Source organism: Thalassophryne amazonica, chromosome 17 (genome assembly GCF_902500255.1).
Source record: "Thalassophryne amazonica chromosome 17, fThaAma1.1, whole genome shotgun sequence".
Lineage (NCBI taxonomy): Eukaryota > Metazoa > Chordata > Actinopteri > Batrachoidiformes > Batrachoididae > Thalassophryne > Thalassophryne amazonica.
This window is the reverse complement of record NC_047119.1, coordinates 40,786,862-40,808,368: the sequence shown is the minus strand read 5'-3', so window position 1 is coordinate 40,808,368 and position 21,507 is coordinate 40,786,862. Positions and strand designations below refer to the sequence as shown.

Sequence of the window (21,507 nt, the reverse complement as noted above, 5' to 3'; positions counted from 1 at the left end):
AGCTTGTTATTTGACTTTCTCCATTGTCCGTTCATTTGCGCCCCCTGTTGTGGGTCCGTGTACTGACACTTTCCCAACAAACAGGCTATGCTTTTCTTTTAATGCAAAAAAGAAACTCGTAGCTGCAACATTTTTACCAATTTTGGATTATGGTGACCTCATTTATATGAATGCCCCACCTCAAGTATTGAAACTATTAGACTCAGTCTACCATGCCTCTCTGAGGTTCATCACAAACTGTAAGCCTCGCACACACCACTGCGAACTTTACACACGTGTGGGCTGGCCAGCCTTGGATTCTCGTAGACTCACTCACTGGGTTATGTTCATTTATAGGGTATTCTCTGTCTGCTCCGCTCATATCTCTCTGAATATATTCAACCAAAAGTGGCTGGATTGTATTCCTTACACTCTCAAGAATCACTGCTAGGGGAGGTGATGGTCTAGTGGCTAAGGTGTTGGGCTTGAGTCCAGATCATGGGTTCAAATCCCCACCTGACTGGAAAATCACTAAGGGCCCTTGGGCAAGGCCTTTAATCCTCTATTGCTCCCGGTGTGTAGTGAGCGCCTTGTATGGCAGCACCCTGACATCGGGGTGAATGTGAGGCATAATTGTAAAGCGCTTTGAGCGTCTGATTCAGATGGAAAAGTGCTATATAAATGCAGTCCATTTACCATTTACTGCTCCTGTCTGTACCAAGTGTCTGCACAGAAACTGGGAAGGTGGCATTTCAGTTTTCTGCCCCCACAACATGGAACAATCTACAGAAAGACTGGAAACTAAAGGAACCGGTTCCAACTGGCAAGTTTAAACTTTTGCTCAAAGGTTTGGAAATGAAATCCATGATTTGTAAATGCTTTTAAATAGCTGTATTATTGTATGAAAATGTGTTTTATGTCTTGAAATTGTTGTGATCTGTGCCGCTGTCTTGGCCAGGACTCCCTTGAAAAAGAGATTAGTAATCTCAATGGGACTTTCCTGGTTAAATTAAAAAAAATGATCATAAATATTCCAAAAAGGTATAGTTTGGACTATCTATGACTGAATGTTATGGAGTTATGGGTTGAAAACAGCAAGAATGGTGACAAAGGTCAATTTCAGTTTGTACAGGGGTCAAAAGTTAAAGTTCCTCCTATTTTGTAAAATGTGATACAAATTATTGGTTGAGTTAATAGGATTTTAAAAAGGAATGCACCATGTGTCATGCTTAGTTATCACGTTACAGGGTAACAGATGTCACATGCCACAGAATCCAATGTATGTTGACATTGTTTGACCTTTACTTTGCAAAACCAAGCATTCAACACAGTCAAAACGGTTCCATTTTTTAAATCCTATTAGTTCAACCAATAAATTGTACCACTTTATACCAAAATTGGGGCAACTTTAACTTTTGACCCCAGTACAAACGGAAACTGACCTTTGTCACCATTCTTGCTGTTTTTGAATGAATGAGTTTTTTGAATGAGTTTTTTTTATTCAGCACGCACACAAACACACACACAAAAAAAATCTCAAACAAAAAGAACATACAACAAAGAAAATACAACAATGACTTATAAACAACTTCTTAGTTTGGTGCGGCTGAAAGGGTGTGAGCTGAAGCAAAAGCTTATAAACGCCCACCCCCTACACTAGCTACTAAATACACATTTAAATATATTCGTAACAACAAGTACCAATCAATAAAATAACGTAACTGAACACAACAGAACAATCAGTAGTAAAAACTTTTGTACTTCAATTTAGATTTACTGCAAAAACCACACACACCACAGAGCGAATCTTCAGAATATCCATCTACAGACTGTGGGGGCAGATTAGTGAGCTTTGTGATGTCAAACTAAGAATGTTAGATCAAAGGAAAATTTCAATCGCAATCAAAAATATGATCATCAAACCCAAAACACAGCTCCTGTGCAAAGGTATTCAAAGTCAGTGTCCAGAAGTGTCATCCTCTGAACCTTCAGATTTTGACTTTCTGTCAGAACGACCACTCGGATCTTGTTTCAACACTTCACTGGAAACTTATTCTGATTTAATCAAGTTTAAAACAGAAACAAACCCGCAAATCTCAACTTCTAAAGAGGTCAGAGGTCATGCAACACCATCCATCCATCCATCTTCTTCCACTTTATCCGGAGTCGGGTCGCGGGGGCAGCAGCTCAAGCAAAGCCGCCCAGACCTCCCGATCCACACACACCTCCCCCAGCTCCTCCGGGGGATCCCCAAGGCGTTCCCAAGCCAGCTGAGAGATGTAGTCCCTCCAGCGTGTCCTGGGTCTTCCCGGGGGCATGCAACACATAATTATAATCACATAATCAAAAAAAGATGACATTTTACTAAATCGTGCAGGAAAAAATGTGAGTAAAAACACAGCGAGAAGGGGGCGACGGGTTTCTACAGCTTTTCATGTTGACACAGTGTTTCCTGTTTATGGATTCATTCAAATCAGAGCAGGCAGCTGGTTTGGTTTTCACCTGGTCAGTTTGCATCACATGTAATCACACAAAATGTGCAAATACAGAGAACAAAGACGAGGGAGAGACGGCAGCCAAACCTGCTCGACAAAAATCCTGCAGCACACTGACAGTGAACACAATGCCAGAAGATGTGAACTCATAAAAAAAAAAAAAAAGAACAATTACAAATTCACATCTACAAATTGAAGGAGCATCAATACAACAGGCAGTTGAATGAGGACGAGGAGAAGGAGTGATTTGTGATTGAAGGATATCTGCAAGAGTGAAGGGCAAAGTTTACAGATGGTAGTGAGTCCAGCTATGTTGGACAGCTTAGAGACGGTGGTGCTAACAAAAAGACAGGAGGCAGAGCTGAAGATGTTATGATTTTCTTTGGGAGTGATGAGGATAGACAAGATTAGGGGCAAATAATATCAGATGGAAGGACAGTATGGAGACAAAGCCAGAGGTGAGACTGAGATGGTTTGAACCCAGGGTATTTAGGGAGAAGAATGCTGAAGATGGAGCCACCAGGCAGTAGGAGAAGAGGGAGGCCAAAAAGGACGTTTATGTATGCGTTGAGGGAGGACATGCAGGTGGGTGGTGAAACAGAGGAAGATACAGACGACAGGGTGAGATGGAGATGGATGATCTGCTGTGGTGACCCTAAAAGGGAGCAGCAGGAAGTTGAAGAACATGATGTGCAACAAATGTCTTCCAAAATGGACCTTTAATCTACAGGGGTGGGGGGTCCAACCACTCTGGTTATGCACCTGCAAAGTCCTGTGTTAGCATGAGAAAAATGGACACAATGAGAAGAACCACTTATTTATGGTGAAAGTTCTACCTCATTGGTCAGTCAGAAGGGACCACCACATGCGCCATCCATCAGAAACAGACTTGGTGTTTATTGAAGCGAAACAGTGAAATATATTTTTAAAACTTGCACCTCTGCTTGTTATCACCCCGTTATGAAAAAGATGGTGAACAACACGCAGGGCTGACGATCTGCACAAAGGAGCACGTTAATGTTTCTTTGAAACATGGGCTGTGGCTCTGTGGTGAAACAGCAGCAGCACCACAGACTGCCGGTGTTAATGGTACAGCACACATGAAACAAAGCCAGAGGAAACATACTGATTTACTGACTCATTTAATTTAGCTAATGCCAATCAATCAAACAATTATTTGATTGGGTCTGATTCTGATCATTTTAATCAGCTCGGGACATCCCCAGTGGGCATGTCCTTGACCTCCAGCTGCTGGGGTCCTCAACACTGAGGCACCTGTGTGCTGGATCATGTCCAGAAAAAACACACCACATGGACAAAATGTGGTAGCTGATGTTCCCTCACAGTGTCAGTGATCCTCCTCATCTGAGCCTCACTAAGTAACCATTCATTTGACACAAAGTCCTTCCAGCGAGACCCAAGGATCCTCCACAGAGACCTGGTACCAAAGACATTCAGTTGTCACCTTAGGTCACTGCTCAGAGTCCAAGTCAGACAACCAGACAGTAAGACAGGAAGCACCAGGACCCTAAACACTTGGACCTTCAACCTCCTGCAAAGACATCAGCATCATCAAACAGCACTGACCTTTGACCTTATGACATAAGATCTTCCAGGTGTTGCTGGATCATAAAGGATGAGCTCTTGGCTTAAGCCATATAGGCGGTTTCCCAGAGCATCACCTGCTGGAGGTGTGCTGCTCTCAATTTTTTTTTTTTAAACAAATACAGCCCTTGACATGCACAGGACAAGTAAAAATGTCATCTTTTATAACCTTGCCCAATCGGACAAGTCCAATTTTCTTTCCACAGTGGTCAAATCATTTATTATTTTTGGTGTTGTTGGAAGTTCGGCGCTTTCCCGACAGTGCGCGTGCACGATGTGACTGCAGCCTGTGGAAAAAACAGCCTCACGTGTGTGAAGCTTATACGCAAAAGCCGCATTGATAAATCTGCCCTGTTCATGAATAGATGAAAGTGTTGATCATATCCAATAAGAATCTGTCCAATAGTGTTTTGTTGATTAGTTGGTTGATTAGCTTAAAAAAAAAATTGTGTGTCCTTTCGCTCAAGGGGATCGAGACACAGCGCAGTGTGTTTAAAAAAAATAAAAATACTAACACACTGCTTCACTTTAAATACACAGTAAGTCTATTTAAGATCATCTGTGTTACTCTTTGAGAGCACAGACTCGATATGGACAGACAGAGAAATCTTTTCTCTGCTGCTGCTGCACACACACCCTGCAGGCCTCTGGTGCAGAGGTGGACCCACAGGGGTGAGGGGTGAGTAAGCCCCCCCACCAAACTCCTTAAAGGTACACTTTTGTAGCAATTTTAAAGACATTTTTGGCACATAATTATCAGATTCTACTACTCTAAAAAAAAAATGTATTTAATATTGTATTATCATCATCATTGAGTTACTATTCATAATATTTAAGAATAAAGTAATTTGCCTAAAACCAAGAGCTTCACACACAAAAACTGTAAAGCCCTGGTACCACAATTAATGAAGGATGAATAATGAGCCACGTAGCATGTTATTTTTGGTACGGGTCCAGTTATTCAATAACTGTGGGAGAATAGTGGCTCTGAGAGGCTCTTAGAGGAAGAATATTCGGCTAGCGAGGCTCATCGCTGAGCGTGACTAATTTCAAGAAGTTCAAAATTTAGCAACAACAGCGTGGGGCAGTTTGTGTACGAGGCATGTTTGTGGTGAGGACGAGGTTGTTAAAAGCCCATTATCTGAGCACCTGGCAGCTACGAGAAGAGGACAGGGTATTTTGTCTCATCCCTTGAGCACTACAATCCCACCTGCTTTGTGCGTCGGAAAAATAATTATTTTGCAGCGGATTAATCATTTTCTGTCAGAGCTCGGATGTTGAAAACACCTCTAATAGCTTCTGGAATCACAGAGGACATCTGGAGCTTTTTTCCTGTCTGTCTCATGAGCTGAGGTGGAGAACGTATTTGGAACAGCTTAAAATGTAATTATTTGTAATGTTTATATTGTAATAGCTTGGTAAAACAGTTGTATGTTCATTCCTTCTTTATAATTAGTTGTAAAAGTATGTTTATAATAGATTTCACATCTTGTTATAATGGATCAGATGTGCTCCGCTGTGCATGCGCACGAACGCAGTGACTTGCACTCAAGACGAGCATTTACGCAAAACGCCAGTTTGCAAAAGTGTGATTTTGCAGTCAATAAGGGACAAACACAAAGTTAAAATTTGGATCACGGTGTCAAAATAACTGTAAAGCCATGAAAGAAATAAAGCCAGCGAGAAGAAGCGCACAGGCGACTGTCCAGGAACCTGTGGTTTGGTTCTAGTTGGTCTGGTGCATTTAATGACTCTGGAACACTGGTAGCCTGCTGTGCAGCCTGGCGCATGAATGCACACACCGGCTGGACTGTACTGGAGTGTCTATTTTTGGACTGCGTTTAAAAAACATGACAACATCTTGAATGGATGCTGCGATTTGAAAGCCCACACTTTAAAAGAGACAAAGTGTGGAAGAGCTGGAGGTTTGGACCAAACGCATACTTAAACGTGCACCAACGTTGCATTACATGGCGCGACATGGATCATATGTGGCTTGACGTGGATCATATGCAGTGACACGAGCCATTCAAGGCTGGTCGGGGCTCAAATGACAGGTCGGTCGTGACTCACTAGAGTCTGATACGTGGCACATGTGAGGTACAGAGAGGCGCCTTAGTAGCGGATACATGATAGCTTAAAACGTGGATCATTCTTCGAATAATTGCTGAAACACCCATGTGTCACTCATATTCATGTCTTATTATTTGGTGGGACAGAAGCTTAAGTATGTAGTGTATTATTTAAAAAATAACTGTATAAATTGAAAGTACATATAGAGGGGAAATCCTACTCAAATAGAGAGATTTTAAGTGATGTCACTCTTCATAACGGAGCTGCATGGCGCCATGGCGGAGCTGTTGTTATAATGCAGACAGGTAGATAGTTAAGGTGGACGGGATGAGAATAACATTTTCGTGCTACATTATAGCTTTATATTGTCTTGTTTGCACATTCTGCTTCTATAAAGCTCATTGTTACTAAAAATGAGCTGACCATAGCACCATTTCTGTTTATGTTCTTGAAAAAAATATTTACATTGTTATTTATGTTATTTTAGTGTGCATTTTCTTGTGAGTGGTGTGTTTGATGAACAATTAAGCCTTTTAAAGTCTATCATACAGCTGTTGTCCATTAATGTTTGGGGTGCGTGCGTGTGTGTGTGTGTGCAAATGTGGAGGGGTAGGGGTGCCAAACCTTAATCTTGCCGAGGGCACCAAAATGGCTAGAACTGGCTCTGAGGACGAGGACCCAGAGACATTAATGTCACTGCTGAGATTAGTGAAAGTCTATACAAGTTCAACACTTTCACAACATACAGACACATTTCCGATGGACGAAACCCAGAAAGCCTGGAGCTCTGGTCGTGCAGCAGATAACTGAAACAATCCTTCAAATGGTGATACAAGTACCAAATTCGACACAAATACTCCTTAGACATTACTCTTTTGGAAAAGCCACTTGAATTTTCAATCGCCGACCAAGTAGGTGTCAATGAAGTATTACACACGGGTCAAAATTTTAAATTGCTCCAATCATAAAGATTCCAAAAAGGTATAGTTTGGACTAGTTATGACTGAATTCTATGGAGTTATGGGGTGAAAACAACAAAAATGGTGAAAAAAGTCAATTTCAGTTTGCACAGCGGTCAAAAGTTAAAGTTACTCTAATTATTGTAAAAAGCACTGAAAATTATTAGTTGAGCTAATAGGATTAATAAAAGGGTTTCTGGCCATGTTGAATGTTTACTGTCCAAAGCAAAATGTCGACACCCATTGGATTCTATGGCATATATGACATATCTTACCCCACAACATGATAACTAAGCACGACACATGTGCAATCACCATCAGTCACAGCTGACATCACCATCAGTCACAGCTGACATCACCATCAGTCACAACTGATCACCATCAATTCAAGCTGACATCACCATCAGTCCACTGACATCACCATCAGTCACAGCTGACATCACCATCAATCAGTTAACATCATTATCAATCCCAGCTGACATCAATCACAGCTAACATCACCATCACACATCCCACTGCAAACTGTCATCTTTAATATGAGGACACTTGCATCCATAGTTTGAGGCAGGAGCGATGACAAAGTGGTTAGTAAGCTTGTTTTCAGTCTGGAAGGTTCCCAGTTCAAACCACCACTCCTGTAATGTGGAGTTGCATCAGGAAGGGCATGCGGCATAAAACTTGTGCCAGACCCACCTTGGATTTGTGGTGATGACTTTGAGTGAACACAAGGGACCAGCCAAGGGACTCACTCACTCGCATTCATACAAGTAGTTTGAATTACAAGGGCTTAAAAGCTCCTGTAATTGAAAGCCTCCCCGGAGACGTTCAGAGGGAACTCTGAAAACTGTCCACTTTATTTTATTTTCTGTACTTTGAAGGTCCTTAAATAGTAAAACTATGTCAATTATTGTGTCAACTATGTGTGTTTGCGCTTATATTTCAAATACCCGTCTCCACCAAAAAGTGCCTCACTACGCAGCTCTCTACTGGATTTACAGAAACACATGAACTCATCACCAAGTGCATACTTGAAACTGCAAAACAGATGGCGGTAAAACTCCAACCAGCAGGTCTCCCCTACTCGTCCAGTGTGAGGAGATTTTTTGCTGTCAATGTCCTTGATTACAAGTTATATAAACAAAGCCTGTCCTCGATTCTGTGATTATTCCAGCATCATCTCATTATTGTGTACCACCTGAGCGCAGGCCGCATGGTTGTTTAGCTACTCGCTTTTTGTGTTTTTCATCCCTAGTTCAATTTTCTTTTCCCCCTCCATTCCAATCCACAGACAAACATGAAACATCAGGAAATAAGGGACGGTATCCACCAGCAGCAGAGCTTAGTTAGCTAAAATCATACTCAACATTTTATTGTATAAGTTGTGTGTTGTTCTTGAGTTCTTGTGTTTGAGGAGAAAGATGTCCCTCTGCATGATTCTTTTGTTGTTATTGTGTCTATACAAAAAGATACTGACGGTATTAACCGCTTGCAGTAGTTATAGAACGTTTAATCCTGTTACTGACGTCACTGCCATGAATGTGTGTGTGTGCATCCAAGTGCTTAGGAAGTTGTGGAGTTCACCAGAAAACAGCGCTCACCCCAAAGCCATTGTGTCATTCGAACCTCGAGTCTGCATCAATATCAGGTGAACGCTGATGAAACTAAAGGACTTTTTGTGCAAATGAAAATGAGCAAGCACACTGGCAACAATGGTCAGAAAAAACTTCCTCAGAAATTTTGATGACAGCAAGAAACCTGAAGCACACCAGACTCAGTGGGGTGACTGTCCTTGGATATATCCCACACCTCCCTCTTCCATATCAGACTTTCTCACACAATACCACAACTCTTCTCTTGGCATTCTGTCATTTGTTTTCTTTAAGTCCACAAACAAACAAAACAAACAAACAATGCAACTCCTTCTGGCCTTCTCTACACTTCTCCATCATCACTCTCAGAGCAAATATGGCATCTGCAGTGCTCAGTCTGAGTGTAATTTAAAGCTATTCAGATCAAAGCATAGAAAAGTCTTCTTTGAACTTTGATTGTCTTTGATGGATACATTACTAAGATATGAATTTTATGCTTTCTATGCACATAATTTCAGGTTATTACTTTCCCCTTTGTGGCACCAACTTGTGACTGACTGCTACTGAATTTGGCAGGAAGCTTTTTGATCATTTTTCTGTCATTGGATCATGTTTTGTCTTTACTGGACTTACTTTTTGAAGATATGCCAGCCTTCCTGTTGTGACTGCCACTTGCAGTGGATTTTCTTGTACAATTTTGGTCAAGGCAGAGGCTGAATAGGTAGATTTGATATTTTCTGCAATTTTTGCATTAAAAAAAAAAAAAAAAAATCAGTAAAGTCAGTGTGCACTGAATCAAGAGAATTAATACATAAACCATGGTCATGCACTGCAGATTGGACACTGTCCAGCTTGGATGACAAACTTTCAAAAGAAGGCTTAAAGTCTGCAGACAGCACAGCTCTGTGGTCTTCCAGCAGAAAGCTAATCTCCGCCATAGTTACAGGTACAGGAAGTGGCGAAGTTTCTTTGTCTTGTTTGTACTTGCTCATTTTGCAGGTGATCATAAAGCAGTAAATACGAAAAATAAAAATAAAACTGGGATTCAAAGCAAAAAGTGTGAGGTTTGCAAGGCAAAAAAAAAAACTGAATAGCGCAGCGAAGCAAGCTGAATATGCATAGACTCTGTAAATGACATACCGGAAAGGACGGAGGTAGATTTTTAAGGTTTTACATATTTTGCAATACTGGGCAAGAATGGTACAACAGAAATGTGTGTGGCCTATATAAAAGACGTGTTACATTCCAAAGAATCTGTCAATGTATGAATGTTGACTGCACGTTGTATGGTGTTAGAGTTCTGGTCAAAAATGTATTTTTCTTAATTATAGGACCACCTACAGGTGAAAAATATCAGATTTGTTCAGGCTCTACCTTGAGATGGTCTGCATCATCCCTAAAAATTTCAGTTTGATAGGTTCAATGGTGTGAGCCACGCTGACTTTTCTAATTAAAAAGCCAGTAATCCATGCTCTCTTTCAATCATGATGCACTTTTGTATTTCAAGTAAGACTTGTACCAAGATTAAACATGTCAAATTTGGTAATATTCCGATTGATGGCGTCCCTCCAACTGAAAATATTTTATACAGGCTCCTTCTTTGTGCTATTCTGCATAAGCCATGTGAGTTTTGTGCATATAGGACTTACGATTACGAAGGTAAGTCCAACTTCCTTTGTCACATGTTTGTAACAGAAAGCTCTTTGGAAAACAATAGGGTTCCCAGCACCACTGGAACTGGGAACAGCGGTGTTTGCAACTGCTGTTTCCAGCCCATTCGGGCTTGAACCCCTAATTAGCCAAGGGTTTGCTTAGTTGTTTCCTGTCTAGCTGGGTGTTTTTACCTCACTGATTTCATGGATTTAATACCTTTTGGCCTTCAGTTAATTGTGAAGAAATGTTTAAGAGTATGACAACGTATGCTATCTGCCTGGAGATGGCTGAACTCAAAAATGGAGTGAGCATGAAGGAGATGAGTACAGGAAATACCAAGACACTCTGAAGGAGTTCAGATTTCTGTTGCTGGAGAGTTTTATTGTTTGGTTCTGAAGTGAGCTTCACATCGAGCATAACACAGAGGCTGTGATAAAACAACACAACACGGTGCCACTTGAAATCTAAATGAGACTTTACCATAAGGTGTGTGCATGTGTCAGCATTAAATTACCAGGTCAAAGGTCGGCCAGGTGTCCGGGCTGTGTGTTAGTTTTGCACATATCACACATTAAAGATGGAAAGTGAGTGAACGCACAAACCGCATATTCCACATGACAAAGCGCATTCTTTCAAAAGGCCCCGTGGCCAAAGAATGTTACCAGTCCCACACACCTCACATTGTAGAGTGGGCGTGTCCTTTGTAAGCTACAAACTGTTTGGTAGTTAGGCGTACAGAACTGATCTTCAGCACATCCAATCCTGTTTCTACAACAGATTATTGCTTTAATACCAATAACTGAATGTAACCAACACAACACTCTTTTCTTCTCAACAATCAAATTATTGTCATTGAGATCAGAACCTCCACCACAATCATCGCTCAGAACCCACCAAAACCACAGAATCCAGGACTACTGTTAATCTAAGGTTACTGCTCTGTTTAGTCCATCAGTTCTGGATCCACACCTGACCAGGATCAAAGATGAACATCTCTAAACTCAAACTTTTCTTCATCTGCCAAAAATGCCCAACTCGAATGTTGACAAAGTTCAAAATTGATCCTGAACCAGTTTGGGATCGGGGTCAGCCACAAAGTTACATCAGATCTTCTTAGAACCAAATCTCAGAATTCCAAAAGCTTTCGGTGAAATTTGTTATGTATAATAGAAAAAATGAGTGAGTTAATTCATTTAATGCTCTGGAGAAATGCAAAGTAATTGGTTTAACTAAAATAATCTTTACAGGAAATAAAGTTAGTTTGAATACAAAATAAAGTCCGAAATTTAACAAACAACAACAATAATAATAAAAAATAGGCTGAAATAATTCATCTAATAACCCATTATTTAAAAAAAAAAAAAAAATTATTGCATCGATTTATTAATTTGAGAATTTTACTTATTTCAGTCATTGATTTAAACTGATTTAATTTAATTAGAGATAATCTGGTTGTAATTTGTTCTTCTGTATAGACAACAGATTTTATCTGATTTAACAGCTTTTAACAGAAACAGAATTTTACCAAAACGATTTACACTGTTTTTTGTTTGTTTGTTTTTAAACTATGCAGACCAGGTTTAAATTTCAACCAGATGAGTCATCTTTAGATGTTTTCTTTGGCTTCTGAAACACTATGATGTTAATTTGCATCACATCTTTCAGTCTCATTTTAAACAAAAGAATAACTCAGCTGCAGTGTCAAAAATAAGAGATGACCAAATCCAGACCAAACAGAAATGAGCCAGAAACTGCATCCAGATTCTTAAAACAGTTAAGTCTTGTTTGACCCCCCACAGACTAAAAAAAAGTTTAGAGATGTTAAGACAAACACAGAGCGTTTTTTTTTTTTTTTTTTAAGATAATCAGCACAAAGCAAAGACAACTGCATGCCCTGTCGGACGTAAAAACCTGTCACTCAAGTTCTGTCTTTGAGAGAATCCGCAAACAAACAAACAAAACGCACACACACTTACATTGTGAAGGCACGCTCAGAAAACACTCTGCTTCTTTTCAGCATGTTGTAAAGACATTAACAACATGAGTCTTTCTGAGTGAGTGTTCACCTGCCTCGCTCTACCTGTCTGCTCTCAGCCAATCACAGCTCAGCTGGACTCAGCAGACAGACAGGTGTGTTTGGTATTGTCGTCTCGCTCTGACAGACAGACTAAAATGGAATCGGGTATAGTTAATGATTAACAACCTTAACTTAATCCCTCTATGACAATCATCACATTCATTCCATGACTTCCTGTTACCAAAATGACCTCAATCCAATGTGCAACTAATAGATGATGATGATGACAAATGATAAAAAAAAAAAACATTTTATTGACCTGCACCCAATAGAAAATCAACAATGAACATGCAGAGGTACTCGGAGTGCCCATATCTCTGCCAAAGGTGTAATGTTACCTCGTACACATCGTGTATCAAACGTACAGCACCCCTCCAACCCAAACCCAAAATCAATTCCCGACCGTTGTGCTGACTTTGAAATAACAGGGAATAATAACTTCTGCTGTACATGAAGCAGCTCAGCAGACAATTACTTTTGATCCATTAAAATGAAATGGAAATATAATAAACCAGTAAAAAAAAAAAAACTGTAAAAAATTTCAAATAAATATGGGCCAAAGTGCTGCTCTATTTTATTGTTTTTGTCAGGCCAGGGAGCATGTTCGTCTAGCCTAAACCGTTTGAAAATATTGCATTCAATAGCAACTAGGAGCTCAAATTTTCCAGTCTCAGATGACATTAAAAACAAACAGACAAAGACCTGCGGAAGGTAATTTTTTTTATTTTTTTTATCTCCTCAAAGTTTCTCAGCTCATTTGCATTTTACATCACTTATTTTACAGTACATCCTGTGCACATCGTTAACAAAACAATCAAATATTGCTTGATCGAACTCACCTTTTTTCCTCTTCTGTTTCTTCAGGTAAATTAACTAAATGACCGCTGATGAATGTTTGTTGTTCGCTTGAGATTGAAAATGATTATCTGATTTACGAGGGACATTGAACACAGCATTAGATTCTAGATTCTAGCATTAGATTTGCTCTGGCAGTTGGTTCTTATGGGAAAATTAGTCCATTTGTGAGCCTGTAGTTCAAAACCGCCCCAAAAAACAACAACAGAAACCCCCACAGAGACCCACAAACAGATGGACGGACTAAAACACAGCACCTGGAGGATATGTTCTACTGCTTTCTCTCCTGAACACGCCTACCCACAATGCTGTGCAGGTCCTGCCGTGTGTGGTTAAAGTCTAAAGTCCTGCATCGTCTCTTAATAAAACACAACATCAGTCACACCCCAAACCCAAATAGTACACGTGCTTGGTCACATGACAGATGCTAGACATCATCAATGACCAATGCCAGTATTACGAGTGGGCGGAGCCACAACTTTCCTGATGATGTCATTTAATAAACATAATCGACACAACATCGCTAATGGCTGCTCACGCCAAGACTTCAGAGTTAATTTAACATTATTTAGAACAATTTCCTCTGATACCAAGATATATTCTCACGCTAAATAAAGTAAGTCCCTTCGGCTGCTCCCTTGTTTGCACTTGGGGTCGCCACAGCAAATCCAAGGTGGATCTGCATGTTGAATTGGCACAAGTTTTACCGCCGGATGCCCTTCCTGACGCAACTACACATTACATGGAGAAATGGTGGCAGGGGTGGGATTTGAACCCGGAACCTTCTGAACTGAAACCAAGTGCATTAACCACTTGGCCAGCACCCCTGCTCATTCTCACGCTAAAATACTGAGTAAAAAACAGTTTTTAAAGGGCAACAAAAATAAACAAAGTCCAAACTAAGGCAATGTTTCAACATATCCCCTTTTTATCAATAATCCGTACGGACCCATCAAAAAAATGTTCAGGACAGTTTGCAGTAAGTTTGTAAGACACGAACCTAAATTATAAATAGATCCACTACATTACTTACAAAACATTAAAACAAACAAGCAACAACTTAAAACAAATCATAAATCTGTAATTTGTATGTCTGCTAGTAGTTAGACTGTCCAGCAATAATCTCAAAACCACAGAGCGTTAAAATGTCATTTTTCAGATGTAAAATTACCTGAAGATGTGCAGTAAGAGTTTTCTCAGCAAAATTGTAACTGTAAATGTGTGTGTTTTTTTTTTTTTTTTGAAAGCCGATTATAAATACCATTTCTCACAATGGAGGCACTCAGCTCACGCTAATGATAGCATTGCTTTATGTGATGCTAGGAAGTTTTCATGGTAATGTTAGCAGGTTAGCATCGCATTATGTGATGCCAGCAAGTTTTCAAGTTAAGCAAACGAATTTGTTGTGAATCACTATATTAATGTGCTCCCCCGCACAGCCACCACAAGTTTGCATTTTTAAGCACATTATAATCCCATTGCTCACAATGAAGTACTCAGCTCAGGCTAACTTTAGGTGCAATATCAGCACCCTGACATCACACCTCACGCGAAGTTAGCACAAAGTCAATTATAGGACTTTAGTTTTACTAAAATAAGGAAACAACAATGCAATGATGGCATTTATCAATTATCAACTGCAACTGGATTAAATATTTGATTTAGAAAGACTTTGGAACATATTTCTCAGTATTTTCCCAGTAATTTCTCAAAATAATCAAACTGTAACAATTCAAAAGATTATAGACAAATTTATAAGTTGTGATGATAATAAAGTATATTTTATCTATCAAATCATATTTGATGAATAGTAGGACTGAAGACATCTTAGCTGTTAGCTTTAGCTATTATTATTTGGAGATTTGGATACTTCTTTAATAAATTTGCTCTAAAAAAGTGTTTTTTATTTTGGGGCATTTTGGCTACATTAATGGATTTATCTATGGGGATTGCACTGGTGAGCTACTAAGGTACCTTAGCCTGGTGTACCTGCGGATGGTAAGGTGCAGCGTTTGTATGACCCTTTGACTAGAGCGATGGCCTCCTGTCTGAATCCTGTCAGCTCCACATTGTTGATGATGATGATCTCATCCCCCACCAGCAGAGAGCGCTCCAAGCTGTTCGCTTTAACCGCCCTCCTCCACCTGAAATCGCAAAGTACAAAAGACTCTAACAGAGGGTGCTGAACAGTTTATGTTTACAAAAAACAGATTGATTCTGTACAATCTTATCAAATGGTTTTGGATTAACTTTTACCTGCTTATAGTGAGCAGCCCAGCTAGCTAACAAGTTTCACCATAAACTCCTAACTAGCATATAGCTGTCTTGAAAATAAGCCTGCTGATATTGTTTGTGAACAAAATGTGTTCTGCTAGTCTGTGTTAATGACTGTGTTTTCTAGAATTCTACCAGAATGAAACAATCTGACGGACTACAAGACTGGATCGGGTGAGGTAGCCTCTGCTGTGTCTGAAGGACTGAAGCCTGAAAAATTTCATGGGATACAGGCGTTCCAAGGGTGCAGACCGCGAAATGGGACACAGACCTCTGAAGGGTGCAGACCCCGAAATGGGACAGAGCCCTTCGAAGGGTGCAGACTCTGAACTGGTACACAGATCTCAGAAGGGTGTAAACCCTGAAATGGGACACAGACCTCTGAAGGGTGCAGACCCCCAAATGGGACAGAGCCCTTCGAAGGGTGCAGACTCTGAACTCATACACAGACCACAGAAGTGTGCAGACCCCGAAATGAGACACAGGCCTTTGAAGGGAGCAGACCCCGAAATGGGACACAGTCCTTCGAAGGGTGCAGACTCTGAACTGGGACACAGACCTCAGAAGGGTGCAAACCCTGAAATGGGACACAGACCTCTGAAGGGTACAAACCCTGAATTGGGACACAGACCTCAGAAGGGTGCAAACCCTGAAATGGGACACAGACCTCTGAAGGGTACAAACCCTGAATTTGGACACAGACCTGAGAAGGGTGCAGATCACAGAGGTCAATAATAAGAACCTCTGTGGTGTAGACCCTGAATGGGACACAGGCCTTCAAAGTGTGCAGACTCTGAACTGGGACTCAGACCTCAGAAGGGTCCAAACCCTGAACTGGGTTTCAGCCTGTAAATCTAAAACTCCTCATCTGCTGTGACTGAAGTCAAACAAATATTCCTCTTGTGCTGTGGCAGGTTTTTTTTTTTTTCTTTCAGGCATAAATATGCCCAAAGAAGGTCATCAGGATCCCTGAATATCCCGCTGTGGTATTCCAGCTGAAATTCATTAGTCTGGCACAAACATGACCTTCATACTGCCGTCAACACAACAAACCAGCTCAGATCACCAAAGACTTCAACATCATCAGCAACAAAAACCGCTGAGACACAAAACGTTTCAATATCTTCTGTCCAATCAGCCTCGTCCAAAACACATCTGCCTTTATCTCACCAAATGCTGCATGACATGTCTGCATTCATCATACATGACTTACACACGTGTTATCACACACAAGGTCATTCTGGAAACTTTATGTTCAAACCACAACGTTGCTGACCCCCCCTCCCCGAAAAACCTAACTAAAGTCTGTAACAAAGTCTGTACTAGTAACTAAGATCAAAACACAGACGCTCGAAGCTTCCTTAAATAAACTCACTTTTGCTGTTCCTTTAAATGGAAACATGCTGCAGCCACGCCCCTTTTCACTGTCTGTCACTCATGACGTGGGCGTGCCTGACTGCACCAGCAGCAATTCAGATATGGACTTTCGTGGCTTAAGTCACAGATCTCTAAAACAAGACCTAAATTTTGTTCAATTTCAAAGTTGCTTGAATAAATGATAACAAAACCACAAAAACAATGAAAATGACAACACAACCCCTTTAAAACACAAACAGAGTCCCAGACTGGTCATCAGGCAGGCAAAGGGCATCCTTGCTCCAAAATGTACCACAACAAATCATGACTGAATAAATAGATGCTGAGTGCTGCATCCATCTGTGCAACACGACAGCCACGTTCACAACGCTCTGAAAATCTGCTCCCTGAGCTGTTTTTAAATCCTGGTGCTGCTGCTCGGTCATAGTTTTCATAAAAATCTTATAATCCTAAAAGTCAATCAGGAGTCATGTTAAGGTACCTTGAGACTTGCATGAATTTGATCCCCGCACTGGCACGCAATCCGCCGTGCCAGAAAGTAACTTGTACTAAACAGTTGTAAACTGTACGCGGCTGCGCGCAAGTGTGCAAAGAAAATTTTTGAAATGTTCAAAATCTCTGGCACACATTAATTTTGTAAAGTACATGTGAACATTGCGCAAACAATTCAAAAACACTGAGTGTCAGTGCAAGTCACTGCCTCAGCGCAGCGCATCGCATCTCATCTGAACGATTATGACAAGATGTTAAATCTATAATAAACATAATTTTACAGACACTCATAAGAAGGAATGAAAATGCAACTGTTTTGCCAAGCCATTACAATATAATATTACAATAATTACCTTTATGTGATTCCAAATGCGTTCTCCATGTCATGAAGCGCACGAGAAAAGCTGCAACTGTAGAAAATTCCTCCGGAGCGATTACAGGTGGTTTCATCAGCTAAACTCTGAGAGCAAGTGATTAATCCGCTACAAAATAATTACACTCAACAAAATTATAAACGCAACACTTTTGGTTTTGCTCCCATTTTGTATGAGATGACTTAAAGATCTAAAACTTTTTCCACATACACAATATCACCATTCCCTCAAATAGTGTTCACAAAACCAGTCTAAATCTGTGATAGGAGCACTTCTCCTTTGCTGAGATAATCACAGCATCACACCATCACCATCAATAAATCACACCATCCCACCTCACAGGTGTGCATATCAAGATGCTGATTAGACACCATGATTAGTGCACAGGTGTGCCTTAGACTGTCCACAATAAAAGGCCACTCTGAAAGGTGCAGTTTTGTTTTATTGGGGGGATACCAGTCAGTATCGGTGTGACCACCATTTGCCTCATGCAGTGCAACACATCTCCTTCGCATAGAGGTGATCAGGTGGCAATTGTGGCCTGTGGAATGTTGTCCACTCCTCTTCAATGGCTGTGTGAAGTTGCTGGATATTGGCAGGAACTGGTACACGCTGTCGTATAACCGCTGGTCCAGAGCATCCCAAACATGCTCAATGGGTGACATGGTCCCGGTGAGTAGGCCGGCCATGTAAGAACTGGGACATTTTCAGCTTCCAAGAATTGTGTACAGATCCTTGCAACATGGGCCGTGCATTATCCTGCTGCAACATGAGGTGATGTTCTTGGATGTATGGCACAACATGGGGCCTCAGGATCTCGTCACGGGATCTCTGTGCATTCAAAATGCCATCAATAAAATGCACCTGTGTTCTTCGTCCATAACAGACTCCTGCCCATACCATAACCCCACCGCCACCATGGGCCACTCGGCCACTCGACGCCACACACGCTGTCTGCCATCTGCCCTGGACAGTGTGAACCGGGATTCATCCGTGAAGAGAACACCTCTCCAACATGCCAAACACCAGCGAATGTGAGCATTTGCCCACTCAAGGTCGGTTACGGCGATGAACTGGAGTCAGGGTCGAGACCCCGATAAGGACGACGAGCATGCAGATGAGCTTCCCTGAGACGGTTTCTGACAGTTCGTGCAGAAATTCTTGGTTATGCAAACCGATTGTTTCAGCAGCTGTCCGAGTGGCTGGTCTCAGACGATCTTGGAGGTGAACATGCTGGATGTGGAAGTCCTGGGCTGGTGTGGTTACACGTGGTCTGCGGTTGTGAGGCTGGTTGGATGTACTGCCAAATTCTCTGAAACGCCTTTGGAGACGGCTTATGGTAGAGAAATGAACATTCAATACACGAGCAACAGCTCTGGTTGACATTCCTGCTGTCAGCATGCCAATTGCACGCTCCCTCAAATCTTGCCACATCTGTGGCATTGTGCTGTGTGATAAAACTGCACCTTTCAGAGTGGCCTTTTATTGTGGGCAGTCTAAGGCACACCTGTGCACTAATCATGGTGTCTAATCAGCATCTTGGTATGGCACACCTGTGAGGTGGGATGGATTATCTCAGCAAAGGAGAAGTGCTCACTATCACAGATTTAGACTGGGTTGTGAACAATATTGAGGGAAATGGTGATATTGTGTATGTGGAAAAAGTTTAGATCTTTAAGTTCATCTCATACAAAATGGGAGCAAAAACAAAAGTGTTGCGTTTATATTTTTCTTGAGTGTATTTTATACAACGCAGTGTCCAGCGGCACAAAGTGCAGCATCCAGCAGAACACAGTGGGTCGCATTGACCAAAGGTACTTTTAAAAAAATCTTTATACCAAATGCTGTCGCCATAATGAACTCAAAAAGGTGACCACTCCACAAAAAAAAAAAAAACCTGAACTGCTTTACTTCTGTTTTATTTGATTTTATTAGATCTTATTTTATGTTTATTTATCTTACTAGGTCTTATTCTACTTCTTCCTTTACTTCTATGTATTTTATGTATCTTTGTTTTATTTGTGTGTTTGTGTGTATCACTATGTTTGTATTTTAGTGTTGTCTTTTTTGTGCTGGTGAGCCAAAGACAATTTTTCCACATCGGTGGACAATAAAGAATTCATTCATTCATTCATTCATCTTCCTACCGCCTAGTCCAATTAAGGGTTGCGGGGGCTGGAGCCTATCCCAGCAGTCATAGGGCGTGAGGCAGGGTGCACCCAGGACAGGACGCCACTCTGTCGCAGGGCCACAAACAGACCAACAACACAGACACACCCACACACACACACCTAAGGACAATTTTAAATATTCCATCCACCTAACCCGCATGTCTTTGGGATGTGGGAGGAAAACCGGGGGACCCGAGGAAACCCACGCAAACACGGGGAGAAACATGCAAACTCCACACAGAAAGGCCACAGGAATTGAACCCACGACCTTCTCGCTGTGAGGCAACAGTGCTAACCACTAAGCCACCGTTATTCTATTCTATTCTATTCTATTGGCACGATGAATTGCACAGCAGTGCAAGGGTTAAATGCGTGCAAGTGTCAAGGTACCTTTAGAACTAGAACCATCCTCGTTAACTCCACCTGCACCATCATTTGGTTTTACTTTATACAGAAGTAAACAACATTATCAGTTATAGCAGCACTGCTGGGAGCGCCCCCCGCTGCTCCGTCACAGGTAGTAAAGATGAAACAGTCTGACAAGGACAACACTCAAATCAGTGTTTGATTTCACTTCGTGCACAAATTCAAACTCACCACTGACCTTATTACAGCACATATTGTCAGCAAAAGGCATAAATTGTTGCAACGGGGACAATACTCTTTCTGTAGAGTTAGCATGCTAACATCTATATAAGACTATAAGATGATTTGTAAAACCACAAACGAACAAACTGTTTTAACTTTAGAAGTGTTTATTTCTCACAAATTTTTACAAAATATATAAGAAAAATGGTCAAACATATTAGATTTATATATAAATACAGCTGTCACACCCTTACCAAAAAATAGTACTGATAAGTATATAAAAAGTAAACTAGAAGTATACTAGAAACATACTTGCATATACTACTTTTTGGTAAGGGCAGGGCATATTCTGCCATCTTGGATAATATCATTCGAGCGAGCAACCAAAGTATGTTGCATTGCCTTCACCCGGCTTGGCAGTCACAGTCATTCAGCATTTGCCTAAAATAAACGTCTTGTCTATTTTGGCCCCGCCTAGCTGGCAGCATCACCCCACCTTCTTTTTAACTTTTGATTTCTGCCTTGACGGCGTTTGTAACGTCTCTCCCGGTCTCCCCTACTCACCCTGGCGATGCGGAGCGGTTCTCCGTGTTCCAGGCCGCCCTGCAGGCTGAAGCCCCACGGAGCTCCTCCGACCAGCCGAACCTCCAGCAGCAGCCAGCCGAACATCACCAGAACCGGTTCACAAAGACCACAGAAAGTCCTCCATGAAAAGTCTGACCCAGTTCCGCTTCAAAGCTCCGCCCTGAACACAGACCCTCTTCCTGTGTTCCCCAAACCAGTTTAACATCACAAAAGGATTTAATACGACTGACCGAGCGGGGGAGGAAGAGAGAAGGAGGGGGAGAGAGAGAGGGAGGAAGAGAGAGAGGAGAGAGGAGAGGGAGAGAGAGAGAGAGGGATAGAGAGAGAGGGAGAGAGAGAGAGAGAGAGGAGAGGGGGAGGA

General features: G+C 41.3%; 1 protein-coding gene across 1 annotated transcript in view; it reads right to left on the bottom strand.

Annotated features, from left to right (window-relative positions):
- Positions 1-21,370, bottom strand: part of shroom3 (shroom family member 3) — an 86,903-nt gene extending 65,533 nt beyond the window's left edge. The window contains 4 exon segments of the mRNA XM_034191737.1: positions 15,275-15,299; positions 15,302-15,413; positions 15,415-15,429; positions 21,126-21,370. Of these exon segments, the coding sequence (XP_034047628.1) occupies positions 15,275-15,299; positions 15,302-15,413; positions 15,415-15,429; positions 21,126-21,230 (257 nt within the window). The 5' untranslated portion in view covers positions 21,231-21,370.
- Positions 21,371-21,507: the final 137 nt, after the last annotated feature.